At 49.7% G+C, this 17,974-nt stretch overlaps 7 protein-coding genes across 7 annotated transcripts; 4 read left to right on the top strand and 3 right to left on the bottom strand.

The window, feature by feature from the left end:
• The first annotated feature begins 16 nt into the window (after window positions 1-16).
• On the top strand, window positions 17-3,050 carry ASPSYDRAFT_372128 (uncharacterized protein). Its single transcript, XM_040845514.1, has 3 exons — window positions 17-1,754; window positions 1,808-2,802; window positions 2,879-3,050. Exons 1-3 carry the CDS (start codon window positions 200-202, stop codon window positions 2,933-2,935), a joined length of 2,607 nt encoding a protein of 868 aa, XP_040708910.1. The 5' UTR covers window positions 17-199; the 3' UTR covers window positions 2,936-3,050.
• Window positions 3,051-5,542: 2,492 nt separating this feature from the next.
• ASPSYDRAFT_85083 (uncharacterized protein) lies at window positions 5,543-6,856 on the top strand (the record flags this gene model as incomplete). Its single annotated transcript, XM_040851465.1, has 2 exons — window positions 5,543-6,452; window positions 6,501-6,856. The coding sequence occupies 2 exons, from the start codon at window positions 5,543-5,545 to the stop codon at window positions 6,854-6,856; spliced, it is 1,266 nt and encodes a 421-aa protein (XP_040708911.1).
• Window positions 6,857-7,867: 1,011 nt separating this feature from the next.
• On the bottom strand, window positions 7,868-9,244 carry ASPSYDRAFT_194067 (VOC family protein; the record flags this gene model as incomplete). Its single annotated transcript, XM_040843681.1, has 1 exon — window positions 7,868-9,244. One exon carries the CDS (start codon window positions 9,242-9,244, stop codon window positions 7,868-7,870), a length of 1,377 nt encoding a protein of 458 aa, XP_040708912.1.
• Window positions 9,245-9,660: 416 nt separating this feature from the next.
• On the top strand, window positions 9,661-11,823 carry ASPSYDRAFT_27062 (uncharacterized protein; the record flags this gene model as incomplete). The annotated part of the gene is made up of 3 exons (XM_040844354.1): window positions 9,661-11,150; window positions 11,207-11,631; window positions 11,690-11,823. 3 exons carry the CDS (start codon window positions 9,661-9,663, stop codon window positions 11,821-11,823), a joined length of 2,049 nt encoding a protein of 682 aa, XP_040708913.1.
• A 483-nt stretch (window positions 11,824-12,306) lies between these two features.
• ASPSYDRAFT_85086 (N-acyl homoserine lactonase family protein) lies at window positions 12,307-13,258 on the bottom strand (the record flags this gene model as incomplete). The annotated part of the gene is made up of 3 exons (XM_040851467.1): window positions 12,307-12,915; window positions 13,004-13,151; window positions 13,215-13,258. 3 exons carry the CDS (start codon window positions 13,256-13,258, stop codon window positions 12,307-12,309), a joined length of 801 nt encoding a protein of 266 aa, XP_040708914.1.
• An 806-nt stretch (window positions 13,259-14,064) lies between these two features.
• Window positions 14,065-15,876, bottom strand: ASPSYDRAFT_54465 (aldehyde dehydrogenase family protein; the record flags this gene model as incomplete). Its single annotated transcript, XM_040848855.1, has 7 exons — window positions 14,065-14,109; window positions 14,163-14,228; window positions 14,277-14,787; window positions 14,851-14,996; window positions 15,064-15,301; window positions 15,354-15,435; window positions 15,498-15,876. The coding sequence occupies 7 exons, from the start codon at window positions 15,874-15,876 to the stop codon at window positions 14,065-14,067; spliced, it is 1,467 nt and encodes a 488-aa protein (XP_040708915.1).
• A 327-nt stretch (window positions 15,877-16,203) lies between these two features.
• On the top strand, window positions 16,204-17,706 carry ASPSYDRAFT_85088 (SDR family oxidoreductase; the record flags this gene model as incomplete). Its single annotated transcript, XM_040851468.1, has 4 exons — window positions 16,204-16,517; window positions 16,571-16,665; window positions 16,722-17,310; window positions 17,367-17,706. The coding sequence occupies 4 exons, from the start codon at window positions 16,204-16,206 to the stop codon at window positions 17,704-17,706; spliced, it is 1,338 nt and encodes a 445-aa protein (XP_040708916.1).
• Between the last annotated feature and the right edge of the window lie 268 nt (window positions 17,707-17,974).

Consider the following 17,974-nt stretch of genomic DNA (forward strand, 5'->3'; position numbering starts at 1 on the left):
TCAACGTCTATTGTCTTTTTTCTCCAACCGGCTTCGAGGTCTGCTCCATCAATAGCAGCGTAAGTGGTCTGTATACTCTGCCCCCAACCTGTTGTCTTGGCGTATCTCGTATCCAACATCCCGGGTGCGGGGCTCAGTTGTCCAATGTCCTGTTTCAATCCTCACGCCCATCAGCAACCTCGATGATTGAGCTCGCAGGATGTCAAGTCCGAGAAAGACTCTGACATGTCATGACTACACGGTCGGCTGGATCAGTGCCTTGCCGCTCGAGATCGCAGCCGCGCGGGCAATGCTCGACAATGTCCACACCCCACTGCCCGTACGAGAAAATGATAACAACGTCTATTACCTGGGGGAAATTGCCGGGCATAACATTGTCCTGACATGTCTACCTTATGGCGTATACGGTAACACGTCTGCCACCGCGGCAGCTATACAGATGTTGTCTGCTTTCCCGTCTATCAAATACGGTCTCTTGGTTGGCATTGGTGGTGGCGCACCCAGCACCTCGAACGACATTCGTCTTGGAGATGTCGTAGTAAGTAAACCAACTGCTCAATTTGGCGGAGTCGTCCAGTATGACTTTGGCAAGACGTTGGCGGATGGTGTATTCCACCAGACTGGAGTCTTGAACAAGCCGCCGGAGGCTCTCTTGAAGGCTGCTGCGCAACTCCAGGCGAACCATATTATGGGCAAAAACAACATGCCTTCACATTTGAGGATGGCTGCTGAGACATATCCGACCATGCATGAATCTTTTCTCTATCCTGGGCAGAACCAGGACGTTCTCTTCCACGCATCTTATCCCCACAAGAGCCCTCCCAGCTCCGTCTGTGAAGGCGTATGCGATGTGAAGAAAGTTGTGGATCGTAAACAAAGACCATCAGCACTGCCAGAAATACATTATGGTCTCATAGCGTCCGCAAACCAGGTGATGAAAGATGCAAAAACACGCGACCGACTGTCGGAGAAATTCGGAATTTTGTGCTTTGACATGGAAGCTGCAGGATTGATGGACCAGCTTCCATGCCTTGTGATTCGAGGAATATCAGACTATGCGGACTCCCACAAGGACAGAACATGGCAGAAGTATGCAGCAGCAACAGCGGCCGCCTACGCAAAAGAGCTCCTATATACTTGGACCCCTGGCACAATTCGCGGCGAACAGCCCACAGCAGGTATCAAAATGAAGATTTCAATTCCAAAAACAACGGTCTTTGGACGTCAGCATGAGCTGCAGCTGATGAGAGAATGTTTCAGTCTCCCAGGAGAGCTTACAAAACCTGTTGTTCTTTGGGGAATTAGTGGATGTGGCAAGACGCAACTGACACTTGACTACGTCGATACCGAGAAGGATAACTATGATTCTATTCTCAGGGTCGATGCGTCGTCCATCTCGGTGATAACAGACTCGTTTGAACAAATTGCCCGGCTTATACCCTCTGGTTTCTGCCCTGAGAAACCGGCCATTGAAAGAGTGCTCGAGTGGCTAGAACAGGATTCCAATAAATCGTGGATTCTCACATACGACAATATCCCGTACGTTGGTGATACTGGCTGGGACTGGTATGGGACGTTTGATATCCGAAAATACCTGCCCTCGTGTAATCACGGTCATGTTGTACTGGTCACGACTTCATGCCATTTGCATTCGCGCTTGAAGTTTCCCGGAATTCACGTACAAGGCCTTGATGAAGATGCTGGGTCTGGGGTCATCCTACGCTGTGCAAATATCGAATCGCCCGACGAGTCTAGTAAGTTTGACACTATCTTTACTCTATGACGTCTTCTCACAACGAACAACTAGCAACTGCAACGGCAAAAAGTATCTCTCGTAGGCTAGGCGGCTTACCCCTTGCCCTCGAGCAAGCGGGCTCGTTCCTGTCTTACGGCCTTATTTCGATGAAGGAGTACAGCAGGCGATTCGAAATAGGTTTTCGGAATGAAACGCTGAAAACACATACCAGGGCGTATATTGGATCATACGAGAAGGAACAGACACTCTGGGCCGTCTTCGACATGTTACATGACACGCTGGGCCAGCGCAATTCGGACGCCCTGAAGCTTCTGCATTTGGCTGTTTTCCTGGGCCCCGGATATGTGCCATTCAGAGTACTAGTTTCTGGAAAGCCCTCTAACTATCCCGCAGGAACATCTGATAATGCGAACTCGGACTTAGTAACTTGGCTGGAGGACATATCGAACGATTTCAGTCGACTACCCTCAGCACTTGGGGAAATTGAGAACACTGGCCTTGTGAAGTTTATGCGTGACCGGTCAGATAGCGTTGTCGATGCTATTGTTATTCACGACCTGGTCCAGTCTTTTATTCGGGCCAAGATGTCCAGACAGGAGGTATTAGCAAATGCAGCTGCTTCGGTATTTCTAAACGCCAAAACATACTTTAGCAACGGGATAATGGAGGACGACGAGGCCATGAGAGGCCAAATCCACAGATTAAGTACAGTTCTAGATAACTTCTTATCGACGGTTCCTCGAGATCTCATTCAACCCCCGCACGGAAGATACTTTATGCTTTTTGGCTCCGTGGCACCGCTCTATGCGCGTGCGTGCCGTCTCAAGGGGGAGCTTCAGAAGGCGAGAGATGTCTGGGAGATCTGCCTGCAGTATCGGCTAGTGACTGAGGGGAATCGATGGCCAAAGTCCGAGGCGCAACTAACTGAGCTTCTTGAAGCTGCCGATGTTGACCTACGGCTAGGAAATCTTGGCTGTGCTATTGAAAAATACACGTCAGTTGTCCGTCATTGCCGTATGGTCAGCCTTGATACAGACAATATTATGGTACGAGCATCTGCATCCCTCCGTGAAGCTCGCGAGATCCACGCACGACGCGAATCAGACTTCCAACGAGCCATAGCAACTCAAAGAGCGTCTAAGTGGCCCTCTGAAGAGCCGAACCAGGTCTCAGATATAGGCGACGAGGAGTGGGAGATGATAATGCGGTACGAAGAAACATTAAATCTCTTCGGCCCGAGAGATGCAGAGACCCTTCAACATACTTCAGCCCTTGCAGCCTACTACATGGAGCATGGGGCCCCAGCGAAAGAGGAGAAATATAGGGAATTTATTTGGAAATACCATGTTGCTTCAGCAGGCTCCTCAAACCCTACTACGGTTGCTGCACTGTTCGAACTATGCCTTTGCTACGCAACGAACGGGAAGCTGAGAGAGAAGCTCCGTGGTGATTTATATGACGCTCCTGTATATGCTAGGAATCGCGAGTCTTCAGATTTCTCGAGACTGCTGCTGGAGATGGAGACGCCGGACATTCTGGCAGCTTTCAACAACAATGACAACGAAGCTTTTTGGAATTTGCTAAATCGATATGACACAATGACTGCCATTTTCTGGGCGTCAGGGGTGGAAAGCGAGGAAATAAAGGATACGTTGCTTTATCATTTCACCAAGAAAGACTTTCCAGCTGTCTGCTTTTTTCTGCACCTGAAGGCTGTTTATAGACAGGGCTCTGCATCCAGGATTCCCTGTAGAAGCGATATAGACACCTGCCAATCGGATATTGACTTTCCCCGAGGCCTCCAGCAGGCAGTGAAATGTGGCTACGTTTCAGTTGTCCAGGGATTTTTGGAAAATAATATTGATACTTCATTTGCAGACAGCTCTGGAAAAGTGGCCCTTCATTTCGCTGCTGAAAGGGGGGATATTCTCACAGTGTTGATGCTTTTGGAGCATGGAGCGGACGCCTTCCAAGTAGACTGTTATGGTCGAACAGCCCTCCATTACGCAGTCAAGGGAAGGGATACTGGACTTCTCAAGACGCTTGCTGAGAATTGTGGTGAAGCAATAAATACTCAAGATAACCACGGCGAGACGGCTCTGCACTATGCTTCTATCGGACAGGATCCCTCAAAGGTATATCTACTGGCTAACAGTGGAGCCGATGTTCTACTAAAGGATAGCAATGGAGACACGCCTCTACACTACGCGACAAGAGGGCGCCGTACGGAATCTGTCAAAGCATTGCTGGAGTTTGGGAGTGATCCTACCCAGACAAATAATGATGGTCAATCGGCGCTCCATTGTGGATTGCACGCCGGCTTAGCTCTATTTCAGCTACTTCTCAAGTATGCCAGCGATGTTTCCAAGACTGACAGCCGTGGTCGAGCAGCTATCCACTACGCTGCCGAGATGGGATATACAGACATCGTGGAAGCTCTACTTGACAGAGCCGCCAAAATCGATACCGTAGACTACCGCGGCAACACCGCACTGCATTTAGCTGCTGGACGGGGGAATCATGCGGTTACTCAGTTACTCCTAAACGCAAACGCGAATAGGTTCGTGGAAAACAATTTCGAGAATACAGCCCTCGAGCTGGCGTTTCAGGGAGGCCACGAGAAGACGGTAGATTTAATATTGAGCCAATCACTGAAGCAACGGGATCCTTGCGGACGGTCTTTCCTACATCGTGCAGCCGGGAAACCAGAAGATATGAGCTTCTTCTACACCGTCATTGGGCCATCAAAAGATATCATTAATGCTACAGATAACCACGGCCGCACTGCCTTGCACGTCGCCGCAGCAAGCGGGAATCTCTTCGCCGTCCAGATGCTGCTGGACAATGGGGCCAACCATCAAATTGAAGGTTATGGGGGTGAATCACCTCTGGAAGATGCGTTGATGCAACGGACTGAGACAGTTGGGGCTTCCAAGGGTGATATAGCGCTTGAAGAAGTTATTCGACTATTGCGTAAGGCTGGCTCAAGGCCTGAGAATGCTGAGCGTCGAACCTCCTTCTACAAAGAAGCGTATAATGACAAAGCCTCGTTAGAGAAGGGGACGTGGCATGGTTATTCCGTAGATTCAAGACTGATTTAGGGCTTGTTCGAAGAATGATACAACTATTAAGACAGTAACTGTCTCTTGGGCTCAGATAATATTCATAAGGAAACAAGCCTAAAATTGAAAGAGATATTTACTCTTACATCAACAGCTAATCTTCATCAATTTCCCGTCAGTAGAAAATTTTCTTCGAAGCCATCAGCAACAATTCCTCCGTCATCGCTCTCTATATGGTCGTAGCATACCTCTAATTTGTTTCAGTCTATTAATCCTGTCTACTACTATAATCCTCGACATCAGATATTCTAGGGTAGAGATACTGTATAAAGTACATTATAGGCTAGTTTTAGAGTACTATGATATACTATAACTGTAGAAGAATATTGGAAGCTAATATATCCAAAGAAAATAGAGATAATTCATGGCTTACTCGGAGTTGTAGAGCCTATTAATGGTATATTCCGAGCGCAACATTCTAAATATAGGCAATATATAGGGAAAGGGCAACGCACCGTATGCAAGCGCTGCCAATGCGGAAGCCAATCATGGCCTGCCACACGTAACTGTAAAAAGCAAACCAAAAGAACAGACGCTCACTAAAAGTACTGAGATCAGCTGATATATGAGGCGATTACTCGCTGTTTCCGCTTTCATCTAACTTCCCACCCTTTTTGAACAAGATAGCGCTTCTGTTGTCGACTCACTGGGCTGCTTGACGATAATGGACCCCCCAACTCATATTATCGACCCCGACGGCGAGGTGATTATAGTATTGCGCAATTCGAATGCTCCTTTTGCTGAGCCAGGTGAAGATATGCCCGTTAATGGATTTTCTCATTCCGACGATACCCAGATTCCCGCCGAAGAGATTGAACCTCCGGAACCTATTGAGCAAAACTGTATGGCAGGGTCAAACATCAAGAAGAAAAAGAGAAAAGACCGGAAGAAAAAGTCTAGTTCTTTGTCGACTACCGCTCATCTCACACCAGAGCCCATCCAAGATCCTGTCCCCGAGCCTCTCCCCGAGCCTGTCCCTTATACCACTGAGGAGCACGTCCCCGAAGAACCTCCCAGCAAGGAGCCTGGTGCTGAAGAGAATCTTGTTGAAGGGCCGGCCGAGAAACAAAGTGAAGAGCAAACCGAAATTAACCTCGAGGAAGAGTCCTGTTTCCGCATTCAAGTCTCCGCAAAACATCTAATACTTGCCTCCCCTGTCCTCAAGAAAATACTCACTGGTGGTTGGAAGGAAAGTGTTACTTTTTTGAAAGAACGCTCAGTTGAGATTACCGCCGAGGGGTGGGATATCGAAGCGTTGTTGATCCTTCTTCGTGCCATTCATGGGCAGCATTATGATATACCCCGGAAGCTGACCCTTGAGATGCTCGCCAAGATCGCGGTGCTCGTCGATTACTATGATTGCAAGGAGAGCGTGTTTATTTGGACGACAATATGGATAAAAAATCTGGATGAAAAGATACCGGACACGTACTCTCGAGATCTAATTCTGTGGTTATTGGTTTCCTGGGTTTTCCAACTCCCTGCCCAGTTCAGACAGACAACGTCGACTGTTCTATCTGGAGGCACCAGTTGGTTTAATAACCTCGGACTGCCAATTCCTGCTAAAGCCATAGGTAAGGACGGATAGAACTTGAACAGGCTGGTCTCTGACAGCATTACAGAAGCAATCGATAAACAAAGACAGGAGAATATCGACAGTCTAGTTGGACTTCTTCATGATAAACGCGGAGAACTGCTAACGGGAATTGGGGGATGCTGCTTTGAGTGGAGCTCAATCATGTACGGGGCCCTTACGAAGGAAATGCATTCAATTGATCTGCTTTCGCCGAGACCGACAGCACCGTTCGTTGGTTGGAGCTATCAAAGCCTTGTGCGGAAGATACAGTCATTCAGGGAGCTACGATGGCGTAGCCGTTATAGCTATGATGACCACTATTGCTCTGACTCATCTTTCGCAAAGATATTTGGGACGTTGAATACGGTCGTCCAAGGTCTCGAGCTTCACGAGCTTCTTTGATGAAAAGAGGATGGCTTCCAGTTGCTCCATGTTGTCAAAGCTTTTCCTTTCATGTACCCAGTGATTTTCTATACCCAATAACTAACCAGCTTCAAGTTCATAGTAACGCTTTGGACAGGATTCCCTATCCGAAAGCTCCGGTGCTGCATCGCGATAGGGGCTTAGCAGCAGAAAAGATCGTGAGCTAAATTACAACACGTAAACACATGTCGATAGGATCGGGGTACACCATCATTCTAGTATCACCGTATCGTCATCCAATGCAGCTCCAACCGCTGCCTCAGCATGAACTATGCTTGTATCAATAACAGGAACAGGACTATCCTCCTGACCCACTAACATCCGAAATTCCGTGCACCCCAGGGTTACCGCCTGTGCAAAACGCCGAACCAAATCCGCAATAGCAGCCCTAAGCCTAACCCGTGTTTCAGGAAGAAAGATATTCTTCGCAAGCTCCTGATAAAGCGCACTGTAGACATTCGTCTCATGCCCCCCTTCAGCAACCAAAACCTTTAGCCCATATTTCTCTTCCAGCTGCCTTACAAAGTAAGACCCAGCCATGGTATACCGACTCCTCAGCAATCCAACCGTGGTAACTCCCCTAGAAATGACCCGCTGCACCGCCGCATCAACAATATGAAGCATGGGCAACTCCGCATGCTGCGTGATGTATGGACCCGCCGTATGCACAGTATTGCAAGTCAAGAGAAAGAAGTCCGCACCGGCTCTTTTGAGCCTCGTTGCCTCGATCTGGGCGTGTTCAATGAGGGCGAAGTCTGCCGGGGGTCACTGGCATGTCCGAGCTGCATGTCCGAGGAGCCCTAAAAGAACCGACGGATCGTCTTCGCGTTTCCGCACACCCGACGGGTCAGCCGTAGCAGATGTAATAGGTGTCGGTAGTATTGGGAGACGGCTATTTGCTTTTTGAAGTACTATTATGTCTTGAATCTGCTGTCGGATTTCTAATACCGTTAAAGACTATTTGACAGAGCTAAATACAGACGAAAGGAGCTAGTTTATGGATTTTAACATCTCCCAACATTCCTCTATACTTCGCTTTTGGATTGCTTCGTAAACCTCAAACTCACTCTGTACAGTGCAGCCCAATGCTCGCTCAAAAGCTGAGCGATCCGAATTGGCAGCGTTGCTGTTTGCACACATTGAGCCGAGATTCGAGCGAAAGATCCCGGCAGCACTAATAGGGAGGAAGTCCTCATATGTGATCGGCTCGACCTGGATTATACCCGCTTCGACCAAGCCGTCTAGGTCTCTATTATCACTGGTTACTGATGGTGTCTGCACATGGTAGCGGAAGTAAGCCAATTCTTCCCGACGGAGTACGTCCAAGTTGTCAGGGAATTCCTTGAATATTTCACGGAGAATATCATCGCCTGGCCTTGAATATGGCCCCGTCTGGCCCTGATTATCATCGTCGCTGCGACGAAAACGTCCCATTAATTCATCATACAGCCGCCGGCCCTTCGGCGTCAGAGCCATTCCTCGCTGCTCGATTTCACCAAAGCGCGCCTTATGCTTCCCATCGGCCTGGCGCGTCCCATCAGAAAATGTGATCTGCTCTTCCAGCGCCAGGAAGCTAGTTTGTCGGAGAAGTATCGGGCATTTCATCACCGGCGGTCCCTCAATACGATCTTTTGCATGAAGTCCACGTTTCTGCATTTCAATCTGTGCCGCTTCAATGTCCACCACGCGCGGCGTCAGATGGTTTATATGTGGGCCGCGGAAGCAGACGACGTCTGCAACGAGGGGATGGGCTGCTTGCAAGGCTTGGTATGTGTCTTTGTCGACTGTGGTGGACTTGTGCCACCGGAACGTCTCGAGGGCTTCTTGCAGTAGCTCTTCAGCCTTTTCTCTAGGATAGGATCCCTTTGATTCCAGCTCCTCAAGTAATTCTAAACATCGAGGCGTGAAGATCTGCCGCTGGTCTAGAATATCTCTGGCTCTGGCGCGTAGGCCGCCCTCCTCACTGACCATATCAAGCCGTAGCAAGGAAGTAAATACTCGAAATGGGTTCTTTGAGAGACTGGCGTGCGAAATCGGCCGGAAAGATGTCGCGTGCACAGGCAGGCCGGCGACAGTGAGATCGTAGTAACCTACCGGGTGCATTCCCATGATGGCAAATAGGCGGCGCATTGTAGCCAGTTCCTCGGGCTTGCCTAGTCGGATTGCACCGTGGCGTTCAACCTCTATGCGCGGCTGCTTTTGCAACGCGGCGCCAGTGTTGACGCCGTTTGGATATGAATTGTGGTTGTTGATGTCGGAGACGAGGTCAAGGAGGGTTCCGTACTGGGGTACCTCACGGCGATACATTTCTGATAGAGCAGAGGCGAACATTGCCCTTGTTTCGTCTTTGGAAATAGTAGAAGCCATGGCGGAGATTGCAACCAAGATGGAGAAGAACAGTCGAAAATCAAAGTGGATGAGCACTGGCTCTCAAGCAGGATGCCACCCAGAGAGTTATTTATGTCTCCAATTAGACGCCATGACCCCGACGGATATGGGTTGGAGACGATTGTATAGATATACGGACATTTCAACATCCGAACTCGGTTAGGTGACGGTATCTGCCCCATATGCATAGAAATATGCGTATAAGGTTGTGTAATGGTAATAGCGAAGTATGGCGTAAACTGTATTGTACATACAGTCCAGTCCTCGATCCCGATTAGGAAGGACGGAGGGTCGATGACTCAGCTACTCTCGGACTCTCAAAGTGCCGAACTGCATTTCTCGGACATCCAACCTGGAACTCCGCAGCGGAAGAGATGCAGGAAACGAGATGCAGGATGGTTGACATCACGCCCAGAGGCAGTCCGCAGCTGTTACGGGCTCCTGCATCGGCTGCTACCTGCCGTACCTGCAGAAACTGTCGCCGCCGCAAGGTGAAATGTAATGGGCAGCAGCCGAAGTGCGGAACATGCCAGTCGAGGGGCATCGATTGTGTTTATCCACAGGATGCACGGAGAACAGTTGTTCGTGCCAAACGGGCCGACGTGAGAACCTTGCAGAGCAAGATTGAGTCGTTGCAAGGGCGATTGGAAACGCTTACCCAGTCACCTTCTGTGGGCGAGAGTCAGGCACTCGGGCTATCGCAGCCTTCTCCAGGGACAGTACCGATAACACTGTCGCCGTCTGGAAACCGGAGAAGGGGAATTGACAAGGCACACTCCCCCGAACCAGGACTTGCAGATGATGGCCCCCAGGTCTATGGTGCGACGAGCCTGCTGCACGACCAGTCATCAGACACCCCTCTGGCAAATCAGAGAATCGGAGACGTTGAGACTGGACTTCTTTCGGACGAGACTATCAAAGATAAGCTGATTTCAAATGCAGCTATACGCCGGCAGGAAGAGCTATCCCTGTCGTCCACACCGAGCATTGCAGCAAATATAGACTTCGACGGCGTCCCTATGGACTTGGCAATGCATCTCTTTGACCTGCATTGGAATCGTCAGCACCTGTCGTATCTGCTCACCTATCGCCCAGCCATTATGGACAGTCTGATAAGGAATGGGCCCTATGTCAATAAGCTCCTCCTAAATGCGATCTTCTTGCAAAGTAGCATGTATAGCGACCGAGTTTCACCTTTCTTTGGGAATAAACAGTCCAACGCCAAAGGACTGATCTTCTACGACCGCTTCAAGGCCTTGTTGCCGAACTATATCGACAAGCCTACCATTGCAACCGTCGTGGCTTTGCTGACGGCCGCGGCATGCCTTGTTCCATATGGCTACCAAAGCGCCGGGTGGGCACTGTCAGGCATAGGGTACCAGATGGTAATTGACCTTGGGTGCCACCTGGACAGTCCTGCCTCCTCAAAGGAAGCGGCAATTGAACAGGAGATGAAAAAGAGGGTTTATTGGGCTGCATATGTTGGCGACAAACTACAGTCTCTGTTTCTCGGTCGTCCTGTCGCAGTGCATGCCACAACGGGGAATGTAACACAGGTCTATCTCGACACCTTTGAGGAAATGGAAGAGTGGACGCCATACATTGACCCTGTCGCACATGTGGATGCTTCAATTCCGGTGTATCGTGGTCGACCATCTCGCGCTATCAGCACATTCCAAGCGTTTGTTCAACTTTGTGAAATCGCGGGCCATATCATTGAGGCGTTTTATTCAGTCAGCAGTCGAGCAAAGTCAGAGTCCACGCTTCTACAGATCAAACAAGATGTTACAGCGAAGCTGGATATTTGGCGGCATAAACTTCCCTCCTGGCTACGATTCGATCCAAGTGTCGACAGCACACCTCCACCGCACCAGATCACCCCACAGTAAGCAGCCACAATCTTCGGTCACTCACCTGCAGCTAACTTATTATAAATTGTAGCGCCCTCTACTGGACCCTGGTAATTCTGACTGAACAGGCATTCCTCAGCCGTGGTTGTTTTGACTTCACTTTAAGTCCGGATGCAGCAGAAGTTTCTCGCCAACGATGCATCCAGGCGGCGCTCAGTATTTGGAAACTCGTCGAGGCTTACAAACAGGCATTTACCCTGAGGCGTGCCCAATACGGCATATCATACGCCACTTACTGCGCGGTTCTGGTTATGCTTCAGCATACCCATCACGACAATCACGAGTATGTTGGCTGTATTCGATTCTTCTGGTCTGCACTCTGGGAGTACCAGAGGGGGTGCTGCTATGGTTTGACCCGGCCGCTAAAGCTACTGAGGTCACTGATGCGACGCCTTGAAAGTGTGCCAGATTATATTGAAGCAGAGGGCCCCGTTGGTAACTGGCCTGCACCAGCCGGTAAGTATCCCTTCCATTGTATATGAAAGCAATACGCCCAGGGATAACAAGCGTACAGAGGCTGGACAACCATTGTTGAATCCCGAAGTTAATCTGGGCTTCGACTTGGAACCCTGGGATCCTTCTTTGTTAAGCGGTATCCCCGACGAACTGTTTGCCGACGACACGATATTTGGAATCTTTGGCGGTTAGAATAAGAAAGGTAGTTAAAGCGCCCTGGTTTCTTCCCAAAAAGTGCGATTCCCAACGGCACAATTTCTATCAGGGTAGTCCCTCTCCTTGCACTGTCGAACTCCAACATTGACAGTACCATGTTTATCGTTGGACACTGATGGTTCCTCGCAGAGGCCGGTAACCGGTCCAACGATTTGGAATTATATGGCGGCCGTTCTTCGTGTTAGGTTTGAGTGCCTATGCCAGGTACTTGGTGGCTGGGGTTCGAAGACCAGTAACTTATCCAGCCCGCTTTGCAAACTGGAATCTACCGCGACTCGAGATGGAAATGGCCGGTTGGTCAGTAAGCGCACTTCAAGAAGTCCTTGTCCGAGATTTAAGGGTACAGGACAGGATATGATTTAGATGACGAAGAACTGAGATATACCTGTACGACGGCACAGCAGCAGATGAAGTTATCAGGAAGAAGAAAGAAGAAAACACGAAGGCTGGTACGAGTAATCACTCAAAAAACGGCCTCTTACTCATCAGGGCCGCCGCAACATCCATATCATGCCCAAACACCAGTCTCGCATTGAACATCCTCACCAGCCTCCTCGCCAACTGCAAACTCCTATACCACGCCGTATGATCCCTAGCCAACCCCCCATGCGGATGCCCCTCCTCATAATTCTCCTTCACATGGAACTGATCCGTCGTCCACAGAAACACCCCATCGCGCGCCAGATTCACCTGCATCATACACAAGCCCGGCGTATGCCCAGGCGAATGATGCAGCGTAATCCCTTGAAACAGTTCAAACGTCGAATCCGTAAAGGTATTCCAGTTCAGTTCCTCCAGGAGCATATAGTGGCCCAAGTACACGCCGAGATCGGCTCCCGTGGCAACGGCCCAGCAGGCGTGTTTGAATTCTTCTTCATGCACGTAGATGGGCACGTCGGTGTGTAGGAAGTGTTCGAGCCCGCCGGCGTGGTCGAGGTGTAGGTGGCCTAGGATCACGGCTTTGACGTCTTTAATATCGTGGCCCCTGGATTTTATGGCCGCAGGGAGTTTGTTGTTTTCGGTGTATTTGACTCGGGGGAAGACGTCTGTTAGGGGGGCGCCCCATTTCTATATACCCCGTGTTAGGACTCTTTATTTTATTCTCGTGGAAGCAGAGCCATTTGAGAATATAGAATAAATAATACGGCAGACATACTACATCCAAATCCTCTGCACACCCAGTCTCAAACAGAATCAGCCCTATGCCGGGATACTCAATGAGCGCGGATAGAAGGACCAGGTCGCGCCGTTTATTCTCGGGGTTGAGATTGCTTAAGGAGCTGCTGTTCCCTCCTCGCAGGATCCTATGTAGCATTTATATTAGTTCCTGCATCAATTTAATATGCTGGGGAATGGAATGGACAGACCAGGACTCGTCGGCTTGGAGGGTACCCAGGTCCAATATGTGCATTTTTGTCCCGGGGGGACATTTGAATGCTGGGACGCCAGCTCCTACAAGCAGAGCGGCTGGGTCGGTTTGGCCCGATATATCCATCCTCTGCTGGTACAGATATTTATTTATATATATAGTAGTCAGGTCAGATGTGCTAGATGGTGTGAAGTAACAATGGTAGAAGTTACAAAGTATACATAGATTATAGTATAACCTACTACAATCACCAGCTGGGAGCTATCTTTTTGAAGCGGGGAATACATCTCCTCACTGCGCTGCAGGGGTCCGTGCAACAGTGACGCCAGTCTGCATCCCCGTCTGCATTGTGCTGCGGGGTGAAGGCCCGATGTGTGCACGAAGCTAGTCATGCGGCCGTAGAAGGCATGTCGGCCGAGGGTATAAAGTGAGGGGTAGAAGGATGAAGGCAGCAGCCTGCTTATCCGTATGTAGTATTGGCCATAAAGTGGAAATAGTGCAGAATGCAATGGATATGAAGATCGGTGAAAGCCTGAGATTGCCGAGCCGGCGGAATCTATAGTTAAGGATCGTGCTGCTGGAATCTGTGGAGTATGTGTATATCTCTGATAAATCTTAATCTGATGCGGCGTGTTTTTTCACTAAACCCTCGTCCGGGGTAAGCAGGCCAAAGAAGCCTATGAGCTGTCTGAACAGGATAGCAAGCAAAAGCGACGCTTTATATATACTAAATATACGGTTGAGCTACCATGTCGTTTATCTACCGGGGTTCCGATTTTGGTTATACCATTTACTCGGAGTTCATGCTGTACAGCTGTCAGAGAGGTTCAGCATGATTCAAAATTAACTTACTTTATAAGGACAGTCTTCGGCTCAGTAAAACCACGGAGAGCCTAAATTAAAGTCAGTTTGAAGCCGTAAATACTTCTGCAAGAGCTGAGCATACATATTCCCCGAATTCTCTGCCAATGCCGGACGCTTTCTTGCCTCCAAAGGGGACCTGGACGTTCATCTGGATGGAGTTAGGATTGCAAACATATCAGACTTCGAGGCCACTCACGTAGCTGATGCAATTGACACCCACGACACCCGATTCCAACTTGCCCGATACTCTCATTGCACGGTTGATATTCCTCGTAAAGACCCCAAACATCAAGCCAAACTCCGTATCATTGGCGAGTTTCAGAACCTCCTCTTCAGTCTCAAAGGTCTTGATAATAGCCACCGGACCAAATATCTCATTCTTATAAATCTGCGCGTCCTTCTTCGGATTCAGAAAGACCGTCGGCTCGATAAAGTACCCCTGCTCTGTATGCCGCACGCCACCAACGACCAGCTCCGCCTCATCCTTACCTCTCTCGATCATCTGCGTGACTCTTTCGAACGCAGCCTTGTTGACCAGAGGCCCCATAGTAGTGGCCATATCTAGAGGGTCTCCGAGTCTCTCCACGGCAGCTTTCATCCGAGCTTTGTATTCCTCTATGAATTTGTCTGCAATGGATCGCTGAACGTATACTCGAGATGCAGCAACGCAGACTTGTCCTGAGCGTGCGAGTATTGCATTTACCGTCCTATTCTGTTAGTACCCCGTGCGAATATAGTCAAGTCTGTAGTTGTTTTTCTAGGAAACCTACCAGGTAAGCGCATTCTCGAGATTTGCATCCTCAAATACCACAGCAGGGCTTTTACCCCCTAGCTCCAGCGTAACACGCTTCAAATTACTTTGGGCGGCGGCGACTTGGATCTTCTTTCCTGTCGCAACACTGCCTGTGAAACTTATCTATAACAGGAGTCAGCGTGTCCTCCCCTCAAAAGGTTTAGATGACATGATACGAAGTAAGACCTACCTTTCTGATCCTCATATGACTCGCGAGCAGCGCGCCCGTATCACCAGCACCAGTGAGAACCTGAAACACGCCCTTGGGAAAACCAGCCGCTTCAAACAGAGGGGCGATTGCAAGCGACCCGAGCGGGCTCTGCTCGGATGGTTTGAGGATCATGACATTCCCCGTTGCGAGGCAGGGCGCGGCTTTCATGATTAATGTCGCGACGGGCGCGTTGAAAGGGTTTATGCCTGCGCATACACTTTACCAGTGTTAGACAGGTAGGGGGTTCAATGTGGTATTGTATGACATACCCAAGCGGTTCATGGCGCACAAGCTTCACGAACCCATCGTCGGCAGGGAAGTAGTCACCGCGCAATTTATCAGTCCAGCCCGCTATACCTGTTAGAAAACACTGCACTCACTATATGAGCACATCCAGGGAGAGGGTGGAATACCATAGTAATTCAACTGCCCCATGATATACCCCTTCTCCCTCGTCGGGATAATCGACACCGGATTCCCCGTGCTCAATGCGTCAAGTGTCAGGATCTGAATAAGCCGGTCATTCTCGTCGAGAAGCTGCGCCAGTTTCCGCAGACATGCTGAGCGCTGTGCACCGCTGAACTCGCTCCATGGGCCGGTGAATGCTTCTTCAGCTGCGGTGACGGCGGCGTCGACGTCTTCGGGGCCGGCGATGGGGATCTGGTCGGAGACTATCGAGGCGTCGGTTGGATTGTAGAGCTTATACGTCTCTCCAGATTTGGGGAGGATGTATGAGCCGTTTATATAAAGCTTTGTGAGATCCTTTGCGCTGGGGATGGGCAGGTCTGACATTGTACTGGCTGATTTCCGATTTCCGATATGGGTTTCAGTAGATGGTTTGCTGGGATGAGAAGAGGGGTAGTTGTAAAGGTCCTGGCCAGCTGCCTTGATGATTTCAAGTTTTAAATGCATTAGCAAGCACAAATCGGAAATCAGAGGGCGACGCGCTTGCAGGGATTGGGGAGGGGGTGGCTGCACAGATGCGGGGAGATGTAGGGTTGTCATCAGCATACCCGCGGCCTATACAGAGTAGATAAAGTGCAGGTGGCGATTCTTTCCAGTCTTTCAGTATTTTGCTTGCAGCTCTAACAGTACTCGATAACTGCAGCGTGTTGAAACATGGCTACCACGCAAGTGGTCCAGTCTCACGGCCCGTTTCAGGGCCTCCCTACCTACCCTGACAATGAAGGGCTCTCGAACTTGACTGCCATAGTTACCGGCGCAAATGGCATGTCTGGATATCATATGGTCCGTGTTCTAGCCGCTGCTCCGGAGCGCTGGAGCAGGATCTATTGTCTCTCTCGTCGACCTCCTCCGAGCAACTTCTTCGGGGACCTGGGAGAGGGCGCGCGGAGAGTCACGCATATCCCCGTGGACTTTCTCGCTGACACGGCGGAGATTGCGGATAAGCTGAAGAGTGTTATTGAGAAGGTGTACGTACTACCGACTCTTGATATGATCCGCTTTATAACCCGTTTTTGAATAGAGACTATGTCTGTTTCTTCTCGTACATGCAGCCACCCCAAGAAGGGAATATCCTAGGGATGTGGTCAGATGCAGATGAATTGGCCAAGATTAATGGTAGACATCCCGCGGCCCTCTCAAGTGAACATAATATAACACTAATATTCGCATAGGAACCTTACTAAAAAACTTCATCAGCGGCCTACAACAATCCGGCCTCAAACCAAAGCGCTTCCTCCTCCAAACAGGCGCAAAGCACTACGGCTTCCACATCGGCCCAGCAACGAATCCCTCCTTCGAATCCGATCCCCGAATCGACCTCGAAGCAAACTTCTACTACCCGCAGGAAGACGCGCTGCTCGAGTACTGCAACACGACCGGCGTCACCTGGAACGTGGTACGCCCGTCGTATATCATAGGCGCCGTCCGAGATAGCGCCCTGAACCACATGGTCGGGCTGTCAATCTACGCGTCCGTCCAGGCGCACCTAAACCAGCCTCTTGCATTCCCCGGTGACTATGTGGCGTGGGATCGCGAATACTGCCAGAGTACAGCTCTGCTGAATGGGTATTTTGAGGAGTGGGCGCTTTTAACTGATGCCGCTGCGAATGAGGCGTTTAATATCCAGGATGGTCTGCCTTTTACCTGGGGTCGGTTCTGGACGTATCTGGCGGAGTGGTATGGGACGACCTGGACGGCACCGGAGACGGACGAGTCGAAGTATAGGGTTAGTACGTCGAGATATGTACAGACGCCGAGGGGGTAAGTTTATCTAAATACATTACATATTGACATTTGCTGATATCTTTGTTCTGTAGATACGGTCCAGTTGGAATGACTCGCTCGACGTTCAGTTTGCAAGAATGGTCTGAACGACACGAAGTCCAAGATGCATGGAAGGAACTTGCAGCGAAGCACGGGCTGAGCCTTGACCCGTTCACGCTGAAGAATAGAGCGCAGATCTTTGGAATGACGGATTCGGCCGTTATTGGCGGTTGGGCTCTTTCGCTGAGTATGCGCAAGGCACGCAGGCTGGGCTTCTTGGGGACTGCGGACTCGTATGAGAGCGCGTTTAATACCATGAGGGATCTGGCGAGATTGAAGGTTGTTGTTCCGCTTGTTATGGAGGAGTTTAGTGGGGATTCTACCATCTTGTAGTGGGTTGGTGTAGTTCATTATTACCTAAATATAATTTGATAACAATGGCATGGAATATATGTATACTTGATATGAACGTACTACAAGCGAGACCAGACTAACCCTCGAATTGACCGCCATAATCATGTAGCTTCAAGCCTATAAATAGTTGGACTCTTGCTACTCGACTTAAGCATCATGAGCCGTTGAGATAGAGAAGTACTCGAACAACCAGGCAGAGACATTCCCCTACAACTGATACTTTTAAGTCAGAAAAACCTTGATCAAT

The sequence above is a fragment of the Aspergillus sydowii genome (assembly GCF_001890705.1).
Source record: "Aspergillus sydowii CBS 593.65 unplaced genomic scaffold ASPSYscaffold_1, whole genome shotgun sequence".
In the NCBI taxonomy this organism is placed as follows: domain Eukaryota; kingdom Fungi; phylum Ascomycota; class Eurotiomycetes; order Eurotiales; family Aspergillaceae; genus Aspergillus; species Aspergillus sydowii.

What these genes read in the sequence shown, in the direction of transcription:
- ASPSYDRAFT_372128 (XM_040845514.1), top strand. Translation starts at nt 200, where the DNA reads ATGTCAAGTCCGAGAAAGACTCTGACATGTCATGACTACACGGTCGGC. An exon ending in CGAATCGCCCGACGAGTCTA is followed by an intron (nt 1,755 to 1,807) that starts GTAAGTTTGACA and finishes ACGAACAACTAG; the next exon opens with CAACTGCAACGGCAAAAAGT. An exon ending in TTGATACAGACAATATTATG is followed by an intron (nt 2,803 to 2,878) that starts GTACGAGCATCT and finishes AACGAGCCATAG; the next exon opens with CAACTCAAAGAGCGTCTAAG.